The following is a 16,840-nucleotide window of genomic DNA, read 5'->3' as shown; positions in this document are numbered from 1 at the left end:
AAGTAGCTATTGAAGGAGGTTAACGAATCAGAATTTTTAATTAAGTGAAAACAGGCGCACATTTTCTGTGGTTATGACCAATTAGCGTGGTTGGTTTCTAGTCCAGTCATCGTCTCCTTTGTCTTTACAAGCCAAGTACACTTTAGTGCTGAGCGAACTCAGGACACGTCTTTTAAACTCCAGACAGCCATTAGAGATGTTTGAAATCTGTCTTTATTGGAACCGCAAGTAATTAGTAAATGTAATCAGTAAATGCAGCGGCATCACTAGGTCGGGTGTCACCTGGTAAGGTACTTCGTGGTGTCAACCCCCCCCCCCCCCCCCCCCGTAATGAAACAATATACATATATATCCAGGCCTATAATTTAAATATATGCCGCATTCACGTACATAATATATCACTGTAGACTAAGTAGTAACGATATTTATCTATTATATGGACTATAGTCTGTTAAAAATACAGTTGTATGTCATAAAGTCACCCCCACCCTCTTATAATAATTATTGATTTTTACTTCAAAGACTATTTAACTTAAATCAATCATTAATAATGGAACTGGCAAAAGAATATTTTTCTTCTGTACATTTTGCAGTTGTTTGCCATGGTAATACCCCTTCAATGGTGTCACCCGGTGCGGCCAGCACTCCCCCCCCCCTTCGCCCCTCCCTCGTTACGCCTCTGAGTAAATGTAATTAGTATTCCTGTTTTTAAAATTGACGACTTTTAATGTTGGGAGTCAGCGCTGAAATTAGCTTAATGAGATCAACTTCTCAAAGCTAGACACATTAACCACGTCTGGCGGCATCCAGGTCGAAATGTGAGCACGTTGGTAAACAAGCACATGTCATGTACACAAACATAGCACTCGACTTGCCATACTCGTACACAAACATAGCACTCGACTTGCCATACTCGTACACAAACATAGCACTCGACTTGCCATACTCGTACACAAACATAGCACTCGACTTGCCATACTCGTACACAAACATAGCACTCGACTTGCCATACTCGTACACAAACATAGCACTCGACTTGCCATACTCGTACACAAACATAGCACTCGACTTGCCCTACTCGTACACAAACATAGCACTCGACTTGCCATACTCGTACACAAACATAGCACTCGACTTGCCATACTCGTACACAAACATAGCACGACTTGCCATACTCGTACACAAACATAGCACTCGACTTGCCATACTCGTACACAAACATAGCACTCGACTTGCCATACTCGTACGCATACATAGCACTCGACTTGCCATACTCGTACACATACATAGCACTCGACTTGCCATACTCGTACGCATACATAGCACTCGACTTGCCATACTCGTACACAAACATAGCACTCGACTTGCCATACTCGTACGCATACATAGCACTCGACTTGCCATACTCGTACACATACATAGCACTCGACTTGCCATACTCGTACACTTGACCGCAGAGAGAAGTGGGGAGCAGGCGAGGGTCCAAATTGAAGCCCCAGTGTGTGTGTGTGGGGGGGGGTATGGTTTCGATCATGGAACACATCTCCACCTCACATCTATCCCCCCTTTGTGTTAACACCCCTGGTGTGGGGGTCTGGCATCGAACCCACCTCTAACAAACGCAGGCAGGCCATGCTAGTGCACCAGCCCAGGTGTGTATTGATTGCAGACTCGTAGGGCGACCTCCTCTTGTGGCGGGGTTTGTTGGGCTGGCTGAGGGTGCCGTCGTGACTTTCAGGGAGATAATGACAGGGCGGGGTATTCACCCCCACCCCCCGGGGCGTCATCGTCTTTTGATCGATCTGACAGATACGATTGATACAGTCAGGCGTTTAACTGTGTCATGCAATGTTGCCAGTGTGGGTTGTCAAGCCTTTTGGCCCTAGCGGTGTGTAATGTTTCGTATTTTATAAAGGCTTATATATATATATATATATATATATATATATATATATATATATATATATATTGTATATATACATACGTATGTATATATACATACGTATGTAAATAAACGTATGTATATATGCCTATGTTTATATGCATATGTAACCTATATAAAAGCATGTATATAAATGTATGTATATATATATATATATATATATATATATATATATATATATATATACATATATATATATATATATATATATATATATATATATGTATATATATTTATTAATGTATTTGTGTATGTATATATATATATGTATAAATGTGTATATAAATGTACTTATATATATACATATATGTATATATACACATACACATACACATACACATAAACACATACACACATAAACACATATATACAGATACACATATACACATATACACATATTATATATATATATATATATATATATATATATATATATATTAGTGTTTGTATTGTGTGGTTTTTTGTGTGAAATAACATATAAACAGTTTTATGATGTTTTATGCATACGACCAAACGTGTTTTGTGGCTAAAGCCTGTCGCCCTCAGGACAGAAGGGCCAACACATCAACAAAAACCCTCAGTACGCCACCTGTCAATATAAGCAGAATATTATAACAGGTTCCACAACTCCAGCTGTTAAACCACCTGGGTTAACCTCAGCCAGCCAACGTTGTAGTGGTTAAAGGGCGATCACTCCCGAACATGAAACCAATCTCTCTACCTATCTATGTTGAACGTTTTGTCACACAATAGACGCCTCGATAATTTTTCGTTCCACTTGACCGGTTTCACCGGAGATCTAGAAAACAATGAGCCCCCCCCCCCCTTCAGCGGGTATGTTAATTACTGCTATCATCAAAGCTGAATTAGTCAGCTTTGTCTAATGGACACGGTAAACTGACAGGCTTTGAAGTTTTGTTAAAGGAAGTGGGGTGAATGGGGTGGGGGTGTTGATTGTAGGAGGCCATGGGTGGGTGGGTGTAATGTGCTGTGTTGCATAGGCGTTAGTAAGCATATGCATAATTTTAAACATTAAAATTTCAGCTAAGTGTATATGTTCGAATGTTGGTCAAATGTTGTCAAATTGTGGTCAAATATTGGTCAAATGATGATGCGTAATGCTGACGCCCTTCGTTCCTAGCGCCCGCCACAATTAGCGCCCCTCTCACCTAGCGCCCCTCTCACCTAGCGCCCCTCTCACCTAGCGCCCCTCGCACTAAGCGCCCCTCTCACCTAGCGCCCCTTTCACCTAGCGCCCCTCTCACCTAGCGCCCCTTTCACCTAGCGCCCCTCTCACCCAGCGCCCCTCGCACTAAGCGCCCCTCTCACCTAGCGCCCCCCCCCCCCACAATTAGCGCCCCTCTAACCTAGCGCCCGCCACAATTAGCGCCCCTCTCACCTAGCGCCCCTCTCACCTGGCGCCCCACTCACCTGGCGCCCCACTCACCTAGCGCCCCTCTCACCTAGCGCCCCTCTCACCTGGCGCCCCACTCACCTGGCCCCCCCACTCACCTAGCGCCCCTCTCACCTGGCGCCCCACTCACCTGGCGCCCCTCTCACCTGGCGCCCCACTCACCTGGCGCCCCACTCACCTAGCGCCCCACTCACCTAGCGCCCCTCTCACCTGGCGCCCCTCTCACCCGGCGCCCCCTCTCACCTGGCGCCCCTCTCACCTGGCGCCCCTCTCACCCGGCGCCCCTCTCACCTGGCGCCACCTGGTGATTTTATACCAACATTCCAAATAAAATAAAAACAATAAAAACGGTGTCTTTTCAAGTTACCCATTACCCTCGACACCGACCCGCTGCCCTAGATACTACAGTACTACATTCCAGTACCATTTGGCGGTCTGGGAAACCAATTTTTACTTTGTGTATCTGACAAAGGTACACAAGTCTGCAACAAACACTGACTAGTGTCACACTGTGTTGCCATGGCGACCATTCATGCGCATGGGTCACCGTGCCCCGGCTTTGAAGTGTTTGCTTGTGCATTCTCGAGTATGAATGCATTATTCATGTCAAATATACCGTCGTACTGTATCAGTTAAACTGACAGTTCTGATGCATACAACCCTAGTCTACTTTAATAGTAATGACGGTCACATCCTATCGGTAGCATGTGTTCTAGTGTTAAATAGTTATAAAGTAAGAGTATAATCTAAAAGCGTGTTGTGTGTAGTGTGTTGTGTGTAGTGTGTTGTGTGTGGAGTGTGGTGTTCGTGTGGGTCTCAGCCTACTCACGTGTGGGTCAGTGGTGTGAGAGTTAGATGCCACCTGACGGGTGAGTTACAGCAAGAAAACAATTGCTGCTGGACATTGTCTGGCCACTGGTCATCACACACTGGTACTCACGATCTGGGGATGTTGTAAGGCGAGAACTTCGTGAGCACAGGGTCGGTAGAGTCTGGGTTAAAACAGGCGGCAGTTAGACACATCACATACAACACACACTACACCTACACAACACAATTACACATCATATCTACCTATAACACATCACACACCACATCTTCACATGACAACTCCGCGTGCCACCTACACATCACACGCCACACCTCAACATCACACACCACACCTCCACATCAAACATCACACACAACACCTCCACATGACAACTCCACATCACACCTCCACAACCCATCTTTCTTCCCCACAATACGAAACTTCTTCGAACAACAGCTTTTCGATAGTTAAGAATGTATCGCCCTGAAACTAGGCTAATTACACTAATTACCAAATGTAATTAGTAGCATCCCTAAAATCTTCGACCTCGTCATTACCGTTAAATAAATTCTAGGTTATAAATAGCATTACTTGTGTACACTTAGTAACTTCTTCGTGGGACCCGTGTACTTAATGGGACCCGTGTTCTTTATGTAGTACTTTATGTGAACTATGTACTTCATGTAGTACTTTATGTGAACCATTTACTTCATGTAGTGCTTTATGGGAACCGTGTACTTTATGTTGTACTTTATGGGAACCATGTACTTTATGTAATACTATATGTGAACCATATACTTTATGTGAACGCACTTTTTGTCTACGCACTTTTTACTATTTAAATAATAAAATGCTAGTAGGCCTACTCACAAAGTTTTTTTTTAAATTACCAAACAATATTCATCAAATTTGAGTCGTTCTCCTTTGAAAAACCGCTTCTATCATGTATTGTTTACATTAGCTGTCATCACTTACGTCTCGGTCATTATTTACTTTAACCATCATTCAAACAATACCAGGTGTACTAAAAACAAGCAGTCTCTTGTCAATTGGGGAACGTTGGTATCTCCGAGATTTGTGGTTATTACTAATCCAGATAACCGGTAGCAAAACATGACAGATTAGTGATAGTCAGGGGCGGATTAAGACCATGATAAAAAAAAAAGATAGAAAATAGGGCTCCCCCCCCCCCCCCCAAACTTTCTATCATCAGTTAGATTAAAGTTCACTCTCGTACCAACTTTTTGGTTTTACTCACACTTTTGAACTGAATGTTCTGATCAGTATGTCTTTTATGTCTTTTTGTTATCGACTAACACACTTTTTAAAAATGTGTTTGTTTCCCATAATATATGCGGACAGCAAAGTAAAAGCCAGACAGAGTCCAGAGGCGTAGCTAGGGGAGGGCGGGTGGGGCGACCGCCCCGGGCGCCGTCCTTAAGGGGGCGCCAAAAGGGGTAGAGAAATTAATTTGAAAGCTCATTTTAAGCTGAAGTATCAAAAAATAAACGACTACAAGGATTTACACACTGATTTAACAACTTTGTGACACCGAAATAGGATAGTAACTGGTAAGAAGCGCCAAAAACCTCTCCAACCGGGGGGGGGGGCGCTTTTTCACAGACAGGAATAACTATATATAGAAATAGGGGGGCGCAAAATTGATAGTCCGCCCCGGGCGCCGGATTAGGTCGTTACGCCTCTGACAGAGTCAACAGCAGCTGCCATTGTTTCATGTCAAGCAGTGTTTGTTTAAATTGAACTTTCCCTTCTCCCTCCAAAAAATTCCAACCGGTGGCCCCGCTTACAACACCCCATCTCTAGACCTTACAACTGTCAGTTGACGTCTGCGCCATCCGCCATCGACCGTTGGACTTCTGCTACACAAAACTCTACCAGGTAGATTTTAATTCTAGGGCTGTCGACATCAAACTGAAGCACCCCCCCCCCCCCCCAGTCCTCCCCCGAAGACATCAAATCGAAGACATCATCTCAAGTTATTCATTTCGAAAAGACGCATCGAAAACTAAATGATTCTGGCTAGCGTCGAGACTAGCTATTATCTTGTGTTAGTCAATTTCTCGAGTACGGCGCGCGGGTCGGGTAATATTTGATCATTTACAATCCTCATAACTTAAACAATACATTCATGTAATAATTCACATTTATCTTAGATCTGTAATTAAGCTACCAGAGTATCGGCGAAGTTTAAAAAAAAAAACATTCTTCAAACTTGTTCCCATACGCAGTACATAGTCTATTGTCAAACTGCAGGAGAGAGTAGTCGATAAACTCATCCGATAGTTGGCTTTGTTTCTGTAAGTATCGAGTAGTCGCTACTGACAAAGGTCGCAATGTTACGTGTGAGAATCATTCACCAACGTGTCATTGATCTCATGCACGACAATGTTTCTGGGTTGTTGTTTTTTTTTGTTGTTTTTTTTTAATTTCTACACATACAGGTGTTGAATTTATCTTTGGTAATGGATAACAAAAAACATGAATTCATTTTATTTTGTTTAATTTGACTTAAGTTCGAACTTAGTGTGTAAATCTAGTCTAAATTTCTGTGCTTAAAGCTAGTCTACTGTTGGTGCTTTCAAGCGTAGTCCCGTCAGCCTATCCGTGCTGGTAGAGTCCAAGGAAGGAACGGTTGTAAGTGGCGATAGTTTTTTGAGAAGGTCTCGCTGTGCGGTCGGGGTTTCGAGTCCAGCTGGCACGGTGCACTAATATAGACTCAAGTTTTAAATTAGCCATTTAGGTTGATTGTTTGATGAGTCTCTACTTTAAGAGTGCATTCGGTTCCAAATGTTAACTAACCTTCTTACAGCTGTAACAATATAAGTAACACATAAAGTCTATTTATACACTTTTCTTTATTTGTTCTCGTTCATCTTATTTGTATCAATACTTTTATACATTTGATGTATACATAAATGACTTTCTTTATATATATATATATATATATATATATATATATATATATATATAATAAAACACTACAATTTAAATAACTATGAAGAAAAGCGTGGGTGACTATATTATTTATTGTATACCTTTACTGATATATATGTAGATCTAGAGTCCCCCGCTTTTGATTACAGTTTTTAAAATAGTAGTGTATTATTAAATATTTATAGAAAAACAGTTTTCCCTCTCCTTTTTAGTGCATTATTACATAACAGATTGTGATTAAAACATTGTTTATGCATTTTCTGCCAGTACTTTAAATATTTTAATATAAATGAGTTTCATGACTAAAAAATATTGCGCACATAATGAACGTGAAAATGCGTTTATAATAGTGCGGAATAATCGTTGGTCTCCTACTTTATTTTTCGGCCAGTTAGAAGTGCTCGAAATTTGGTTCGGCAGTTTCGATCTTTGACGACTGAAGGACAGAAAGACAGAGAAAGCAAGTTAAATGAAAGCTTGTAATAAGAATATCTTCTTCCTTTAAGTAGAATTTAGTTTCTTACATTTTATTGCAAAATATAAAATTTAAAATAGAAATTAATTTAAAAAAAAAAATATCAGTGCAGTAATTAAGTTGAATAGCCCATGTTTTTAATTCTATGGTAAAATGTGCACACTAGCAAAAACTTAAACTTACACTAATTAATTTTAGAAAAAAAAAATTGGAAAAAAAATACGTTTAAAATAGATGTAGCTAACATATAAAAACATTTATTATAAGAAGACCTATTTAAAACACTTAGAATAACAATAAAATAATAAAACAACGCAGTACTATATATATATATATATATATATATATATATATATATATATATATATATATATATATATATATATATATATATTTACATTTAAAATAAATAGCTTAAAATATGAAATAACATTTATTCATATAAAAACATACACATGTTTCTTACGTCAAGCTCTGCTCGAAATTAGAAACTACATTGTTAATAGTTCTATATCTTTAATTACCGAGTATTGCAGACTAATATTTTTAGGAGTTTTAAAAATAAATTAAAATAATTATTTATATTTGTGCATGGAGCTGAAAAGCCGCTTCTTGATATCAAAAGAGCAGCATGCGGCTCGCGAGCCGCAGGTTGCCGACCCCTGTACTAGACCACAGACATAGTTGGTGTAGCCTTTTCAACAGGTTTCTAAAATTGAATTATTGAATTTCTCAAATTGTGTTCGCGAAACAAAACGCTGCATTTTTTTTTATAATTAATTAACTCGACTGCTTTACTTTAGTTTTAAAAAAAAACGACAATTTACATGTTTTAATTAATTACCTCAAAGTGTAAGTGTTGCCATGGAAACTAATGTCCTGAGATAAGCAGCATCCTAATTCCCTTCCATTGATTTACATGTTCTTCAGACTTAGGGAGTAATATTTTCACTAATTTCCTACGGATAAAACTTTATGTATCCTAAATTTGCAACGTAACAATCGCGTTGTCGAAATGATATCTGAATTTCACGGTGACGTCATTGGCTATCATACAGACTTTATATCCTATCCTATACACAGAACATATTTAAAAAATTAGTCTTTACACACATACAAAGTTCATACAGCCAAAACCCATTATGTCGAAGGTGTTGGCAAAAATTGTCGCCACAACTAAAAATCAGCCTTCCCCCCCCCCTGTATTCTATTCACTGGAGGCGGACCACCACTGTCAAATTGGAAGCGTCGCCGGCAAGGGTCCCCCCCCCCCTCCCCCCACAAAAAAACAACAAAACAAATAATTGACAACTTTGACTTTTATATGGACTTTATGTGCATTTTAAAAGCTGATTATAACATGATCCCCATTTTATTTACATTTTGAAAGTGTAGTATTGGCTATATTTTTTCTTTCTTTTTTTTCAGGTACAAAAGCTGTAGTCAGTACTGACAAAAGATAATCTACTGAAGTTGAAAAATAATTCCACAGGAAGCAGATACAGTAGACCATTCAGATATACAACTGAACGTCACTATTTATCAGACAAATGATTGACTGTCTTACGGGCAACCGTCTCGACGACAAACGCCATAGAGCCGTTACAACTGGTGAAAATGTTAAGTAACAAAACTTGCCACAAGTCTCCGCTAAGTTTGTGCGGCCTCTCCGTGTTTGTGCCTGCTGCTATGTAACGCCCCACTCACCGAATGTGAGCCCAACGCCCATCACTCATGGAGGAAATTTAGCCCTCACTAGCCCACGAGCTGCCTCGGCCCTGCAGACATGCAACAAGAAGCGCTAGACTTTTCTTTTCTCACCAAAATTTTACAGTCCAGCTGGCACGTGCCCGCGCCTGACCAGTGGTCAGCTAGTTTAGTGCCTGCACTTAACGCACTCAGCCAATCAGACAATCCATCAACGGTCCCTGCGTCATTACCCGTTGGGTCTAGTCTGTGCACGGAGGACGACGGCAAGGACAGTAGACCGGACCCCCGGGCTCCCCAGGACTACACACTTAAACGTGTTGTCTGCGAGACACAAGATCTTGACATCAAAGACCGTCTTGGTCAGCAGTGCCAAGCTATTGCTGACCAGTCGTATGAAAGAGAGGATTCCATTCCGTTTGGATTCTTGGAGGGAAATTCAAATGAAAACTATTTAAATTATAAAAATATAAAACATGAAAACAAGGATACCCTACCTGGGGTAAGGTCAGACATCAAATCGTTCAGTGAAGAAACTGAAAGAAAACCGGAAATGACGTATTTAAAAACTCACTCGGCTGCTGCCACATCCTTCCTGGATGAGCTCCCAAGCGAGTATGAACAAATCGAAAGTTGCGAGTCGAGGGGGCTGAAGCTGACGTTCAGGAGACGCTCGGCGGACCGACCTCCCACCCAAAAACCTCCGCCCCAGAGGCCCCAGACAGAAAAGCCTGTAGAAGAAAAGCCCCAAATACAAAAATCTGCAACTCAAAAACCTGTAGCTCTAAAACTCCCCGCTCAAAAACCTCCATCTCACAAACCCCAAGTTGAAAAGCCCCAAACTCAAAAGCCCCAAGTTGAGAAGCCCCAAGCTCAAAAACCCACAACCTACAAAGCGCCAGTCCTCATCACCCTTGAGGAAAAAGAGGCCAAACCCCCACACGACATCCCCAAACTGATCGTCCAGAAATGTAAGCTCTCGCAGTCCTACAGCCTCCACAGCAACAGGAAGTTGACTCCAAAACTTGCCGAGACCGACACGAAAAAACCAGAACCGGCGCATTCAAATAAATCCAGCACGGAACAAAAAAAGAGTAACAACAATTGTAAGACAAACAAAGCGGATGTCTATCTGCAAAACTCTGATGGGGAAAAGGGAAAAAGTTCCACTGGAAAAAGTGCAAGTAAAACTTCTGTTACGGCAAAAACAAAAGACGAAAACCGATCTCGGGAGTCAAAAACTAAACCACAAACATCGGCGGATCCTCAGAAGAACGCCAACAAAGATCAAACGACGCATAGTTTAGAGGGCGGTTCTTCAAGCCTACGGGAACAAGACAAGAGCGCCAGGGCAGACCCGCATAAGGACAGACCAGGGCATGAGAAGGGCAGACCAGGGCATGAGAAGGTGGAGATGACGTCAGGCTCCCAGCTGCCCAGCAGAGATGCCACGTCTGACAAGTCAGTCACACATCGAGTCAGTTCTCAGGGAACTGTGCAGTCTAGCAGTCAAAAATCTGTCTCGTCTAGCAGTCTAAAATCTACCACGTCTAGTGGTAAAAAATCTGCCTCGTCTAGCAGTCAGAAATCTGTCACGTCTAGCAGTCAAAATATCACGCATAGCAGTCAGAAATCTATAACTTCTAGCAGTCAAAAATCTGTCACGCCCAAAAGTCAAAATGTCACTTCTGGCAGTAAAAAACCTGCCACGTCTAGCAGTAAGAATGTCACGTCGACCAGTGAAAACACCGTCACATCTGACAGTGACAGGTCTATCACATCTAAACAAAGTCCCAGATCTCTCTCTTCTGACAGTAAAAAATCCACACCATCTACCAACACCCAGAAATCCACCTCATCTTCCAACAGTCAAAAACCCACAACCTCTTCCAACAGTCATAAGCCCATTTCATCAACTAGCAGCCACAAGCCCACATCATCCAGCAAAAGTCAGGGGAAAGTGAAGTCTTCGAGCGAAAACCCCAAAACTCCAAAATCCGAAGGACTCATGGAACGAGTGAAAAAGTCCACAAGCGATACCAGCCAATCAGCTGACCAACACACGGACAAGCGTGCGTCTGCTCACAAACCAGAGAAGGTCATGACCTCTAGCAGACCGGACCATGTCCAGCTACGTGACGGGAAGTCAGACGACAACCAAAAGTCAGGTGATAAACCGCCGGGCACTCTCCCCGCCCAGCAGCTGGAAGTCAGCAGGTTACCCGATGGCCAGGGGAAAGCCGTGGGTTCTGCAAGCACCCAGCACACCCACAGGGAGAAAACAAGCCCCCATTGCAGCACAACCTCCAATTGTAGCACAACCTCCAATTGTAGCAAAACCTCTAATTGCAGCAAAAGCCCTCACTGTACTACAAGCTCCGACTATAATAAAAGCCCCCCTTGTAACACCAACTCCTACAGTAGCACAAGCTCCCATAGCAGTACACACCCCAATGATACCGACCATAAGCCCCAACCACAGGAGGTTGTGGAGCACCCAACTCTACAACATTATCCAACCAATCAACACGAAGACCTAGAAGTGAAACAAAAATTCAAGTTCAAAAGGTCAGACAGCGCTCCCCCCTCCACTCTATCACCCCCACAAGCCTTGTCTCCACCCTATCCAGGATCCACATCAGAAGAGGTCAGCAGGTTCATGAACGTCCACCCGGACAACGAAACTATCGCTCCGTCAGATGGCGCTAACCTCCCCACCAGACCCAAATCCTCCCCGCCCATCTGCAGCACGTCGTCCCGAAAGTCGCCGGTGGTCATGCTCGACCGACTTCCGTCTCCGGTCATTCAACTTTACTCCTTCAAAAATTTCGTCAGCGATGACAGCTGTTCTGAGGAGAATTCCTCGGACACTGACCGCCATTACAAGAATTACCTGAAGCGTTTTCAGACAGGTGTGATGGAGTTGAGCTCGTCAGGGCCGGAGTCAGACAACCAGAGCTCGGACGACAAGATGGCCGCCAAGTGTCTTAAGTCCACAGAGAGGCGGAAGAGCAGATTAAAAGAAAGAGCAACAGCTTCTCGCCGCCCTGAGACCAAAGATCAAAGCAGCTCAGACCTGAAGAACTCGCTGCTCATCAGGAGTCGCGAGAAGTACATCCGGGCTTCAAAACGAGGCGTTCGCTACAACAACGACGACGATTTCGAGAAGGCGGTGATCAAATACTGCAGCGGCGTCTCCAGGAAGTACAACACGAAACAAAGTAAAACAAAGACAAAAACTTTGAACAGTGCAAAGAAGAGACTCAACAGCCCTACGAAAACCCCGGAAGATCCAATCGAGGCGGATCAAAGATCGAAGTTTATCGATCCTAGAATCACGGCCATGTCGTCTGCGCTGCTCCACGCCTGCCAACACAACAAGAACGCGGAGAACATCGCCTTCAAGAAAACAAGTTCCCGCCTCCGTGTGGGCAGCACGAAGTTCATCACCCACAAAGTCTTGACCAAATCTTTCAACAAATTTTCTCCAGGAACCACTTGTAAATTAAACTCTAAATTTGGTCATCACGCCGTGAAAGACTGGCCCAGAAAACATCTGGACACAATGATTTCTGCCCAGCAGACGTCTAGCAAGTTGAGGCATCAGGCGTCAAACATTCTGAGAAAATCTGCCCAGCAAGCTAAGCACGTGTCAAGTGAGAGAGTCAAAGTCCCTGAACGTGTTGACCCTCACACCCAGCCTCACAGCTCCACCGAAATGTACTCACCAAGTAAGTTCAGAAACCTGTTCGAATCGGACGTGTTCAGTGGGCGTATCGACCCAGACAAGTCCCCAAACTCTGACACCGATAGTGGGAAGCAATATCCGGTCTCAAAAACCGCAGATACAAAATGTAAATTTTCCGACAAAAAACGCCGGAGAAAGAGGATCATCAGCAAAGAGTTCATCACCGAGGAGATGGACAGTGCATACTGCTGCAACTGCCAGTGCAGTGAAAGTCCCGTCGACACCCACAAACCAGCCGCCAAGTCTCCGAAAGACATCCCAGCGCCGAAGAAAGAATTGTGTGCCGATCCAGTAGTGCTGAGCATCAAGGCGGAGGGACGCGAGGAAGACTCTGCAGACGATCTAGGCTTTGACGCAGACTCGAACAGCGAACCGGAAGCGGTGATTAAACTTGAGAGCACGTTGGCAGACGACGAGGATCACGTGGAGGACAGCTACGGGCGTGCTGGGATCGCCAAGGACACGGATCTGATGGCCCTCGACTACCCCACGTATGACGAACTCAGGCTCGAGTCGCAAGACATTTTCTACGACCTGACTTCCGGTCAGGGAGCTTCCAGGCTGGACAATGCTAACACAAGGAGAGGCATGGCTGACCTTGACATTGCTGACGCGGCAGAGATCTGGGACCTGCGGGGGTCAGGGCGTGAAGGGGTGCCAGCTCGTCACGTGACTCTCGGGGAACCAAGCGGTCAGAGAGCTGGTCAGCCGTCCGGCCAGTCGTCTGGCCAGCCGCTGTTGAATTACCAGGGGAGCGAGTTTGGCTCCAGCCGCCAGCCGGATGTGACGTGCAGAACCTCGTTTGCCACGCCTTTATTTTTATACGCCAATCAAAGCAACCCTCCCTCACCATACTCAATGTCAAGGCCGCTCAAGCCAGCCCCCTCTTCTGTGACCTTCAACAAACCCTTGTCCATCCAGATTGGACAGTCCCCGACTGAGTCGGACTACGGGTCACCGCCGTCTCTGATAGAGTTCTCTTCCCCTTGCTGGTACCAAACGCACAATCCCAAGCCCATCTGTTACCATGGTAACACTGACAATGAAAAGGGCAAGGCGAATCAACAGGAGTCTTCAAGAATTGTGAGTAGCGCAAACACGACAGCCAGAAAAGATTTTGAAAGAGCGCCAAAACCCGAAGCCAAAACCCAAAATACCCGAGTGGTTCCAAAAATTACCATACATTCACCATCCAGCCCCGAGCATTCCGGAAGTACGTCACCATCTCGCGCGTCGCCTTCAAGTTCCTGTTTCATCAGCCCGGACCTGCCCACGTCACAGCAGCCAAAATCTGGCACGTCCTCGCCGTTCCGCTTGCCGGGTAGCCTCCCTAGTCCCCACAAAACCTCCCCCAAACAAACTCACGACGCCGCCTGCAAATCCTCCAGGCTAAACCTTGACCCCAGCACCAACCGTCTGCTGTCCATCTTCTCACCCAACTACCTGCGCAGCGCAATCAAAAACAAGGAGGCCCGCGCGCAGCTCTGCCGGTACATCCGCCAGAAGATCGAGGAGGTCGAGAGCGACGACAGCGACGCTACTCTTGTGTACCCCCCGGCGCCCCATGACAAGCTCCACCCTTACAACAAGGGCGCCAGCCGGCGGTCCTCGCTCGGGTTCTCCTCGACTGGGGTCAGCGAGTGCTCCTCCGCCATGAACAGCCCCAGTATAAAAGAGGTCAAAGACACGCTGTCCCCAGACGACAAAACGATGGAGAAACGACAAAACGATTTGTCGCTGATCGTGTCCGACCTCAGGGAGAGCATCTCTAAAACGAAGGCCATGAAGCGGAGCCGGCGGACAAACTCTTTCTCTGGGCAGCGGAAGGTGACAATGGGGGACCCGGATATCTGCGTGCAGGCCCTGCAGAAGGGCAGCCGTCCGGCCTTTGAGAGGTTCATGTCGGTGGAAGCCATGATGGACAGCGACACGCCCTACACCACCATCACCAAAACCATGGACGGGAGTGACGACACGCAGCGTCACGATTACGAGATGATGCGGTTCGTTTCCGGTCTGCGCTTGAGACCAAAATACACCGCGCATGACGGAAGTGTTTCGTCTATGAGCGTCGCGGAGACACAAGTCTACGGGGCGGACAACTCTCACAAACCGGAAATGAATCAGTTTTATCACCGTCGTGGCGACGAAGTTTCCGACACGGTTGAGGAGAGCAGGAGAGCAACAGCCGTAGAAACAGCTCCATCTCCTGCTCCAGCTGCCCCCTGTCCGACGCTAAACGGAACAAACGCCAACAGCGTTGACTCGGACAGCGACGAAAGCCGCCTTGTCGTCATCGAGAACGCCGAGTCCGACACCGTCATCGAAGGCTGTGAGGCGTATAAAAAAGTCGTTTCCGGCGCCTACCGGCTCCCAACCGGAAGTCTGAAGCTCACTCGCCGGCTCAAATACTGCAGGAGAACGAAGCGGTCCGGCAAAGATAAACGGCTTCCGATTTCCGTTCGCTCCTTGCTAAACCGGAAGCCGGGCAGCAAACTTTCACAACCTGCGAGAGAAACCGGCAGAAACCGGAAAACTAGACCGGCACAGCGGCGTAGACCAACACTACGCAAATCTCCGCACGAGGAAGATGCTCCGCCTGGATCTAACACCGGTAGTGACGTCACGGATACGAAGCCATCTTTGAAGGGGAGTCGCGATATTTGGGGTAAGTCTGTTTTTCTATTAAAGCTACACTCTACTTCTACTGCATTTTGAAGACCAGTTGTCGACAGTGTTACACATCTTCAAATATTCTGAACACTTTGATACGCTTGGTCTATCTATAACCAAATGTTATTTTATTCATCAATAGTATTATCTATTTCGTCATTGAAATGATACAAATGTCTAAGCCAACGTGTCTCTTTCAACTTTTATTTCATACATAAATTCTGCTCTATTAAAAGCCGATCAATTTCCACATCATTGAGCCTAGGTTACACGCAAACATTTTTATGTTTTTGTTTGTCGAGTTTGATGCTTTTGTTTATGAAGGTGGTTGTTTACGTATGTGTGGGAGGATGTGTGGGTGATGTGGCAGGAAGTGATTGTGTGTGTGTATGGAGGGGGCGGTGTTGTGTGGGAGTGAACATAATGCAAACATTTGACTTTGGTTGCTTGAGGAATATATATATATATATATATATATATATATATATATATATATATATATATATATATATATATATATATATATATATATATATATATATATATATATATATATATATATATATATATATATATATATATATATATATATATATATATTCGTGTATAAAAAAGCATATAGGCTACCACGAGATACATTATATGTCAATTACAAAACATAACGACCTTATGATATTTTGTTCCAATACACACTACACCTGTTCCCGATAAAATTAGCTGAAGTTCCCCGTTTTAGTACCCGCATCCACTAGCTAGCGACCTTTCTCTACTTGTCATACTTTCTACTGTATGTGTTGGCTTCATTGTGTTTTATGTGTGTGTGTTGTGTTAGTGTGTGTTGAGTAGTGTAGTGTGTGTGTGTGTGTGTGCTGTGCTAGTTTTCCGACATCCGACTTTTTAGGAATTCGACAGTTACATCTCCTCCCTCTCCATCCTGTCTCTTAGCGGTCCCGGGCCAGTCTTGATGGTCGTAGGTTCGAATCTCTCCATTGTCAGTTTTACCGTGAGTCATAGTTGCCCAGTTTCTGACAACTTGTCCAGCTGTTGCTCAAAGGCTTGGAACTTCAATCATACACAGCTTGATTGATATTGAGCTCCAATCATACACAGCTTGA

The 16,840-nt window shown here is 44.3% G+C and overlaps 1 protein-coding gene across 1 annotated transcript; it reads left to right on the top strand.

Moving 5' to 3' along the window:
* Positions 1-9,383: 9,383 nt before the first annotated feature.
* LOC131957659 (uncharacterized) lies at positions 9,384-16,840 on the top strand. The gene is made up of 2 exons (XM_059322398.1): positions 9,384-15,720; positions 16,767-16,840. Exons 1-2 carry the CDS (start codon positions 9,384-9,386, stop codon positions 16,838-16,840), a joined length of 6,411 nt encoding a protein of 2,136 aa, XP_059178381.1.

This window comes from Physella acuta, unplaced genomic scaffold (genome assembly GCF_028476545.2).
Source record: "Physella acuta isolate Inbredline_101_S28 unplaced genomic scaffold, ASM2847654v3 ptg001254l, whole genome shotgun sequence".
Taxonomy (NCBI): Eukaryota; Metazoa; Mollusca; class Gastropoda; family Physidae; genus Physella; species Physella acuta.
The sequence above is the reverse complement of the archived record's forward strand: the minus strand, read 5'-3'. Positions and strand labels throughout refer to the sequence as shown.

Bases quoted from the DNA above. Each gene is read 5' to 3' on its own strand.
- LOC131957659 (XM_059322398.1), top strand. From the start codon at position 9,384: ATGCAACAAGAAGCGCTAGACTTTTCTTTTCTCACCAAAATTTTACAG. The intron at 15,721-16,766 runs GTAAGTCTGTTT...CAACTTGTCCAG, and splicing joins GGGGAGTCGCGATATTTGGG to CTGTTGCTCAAAGGCTTGGA.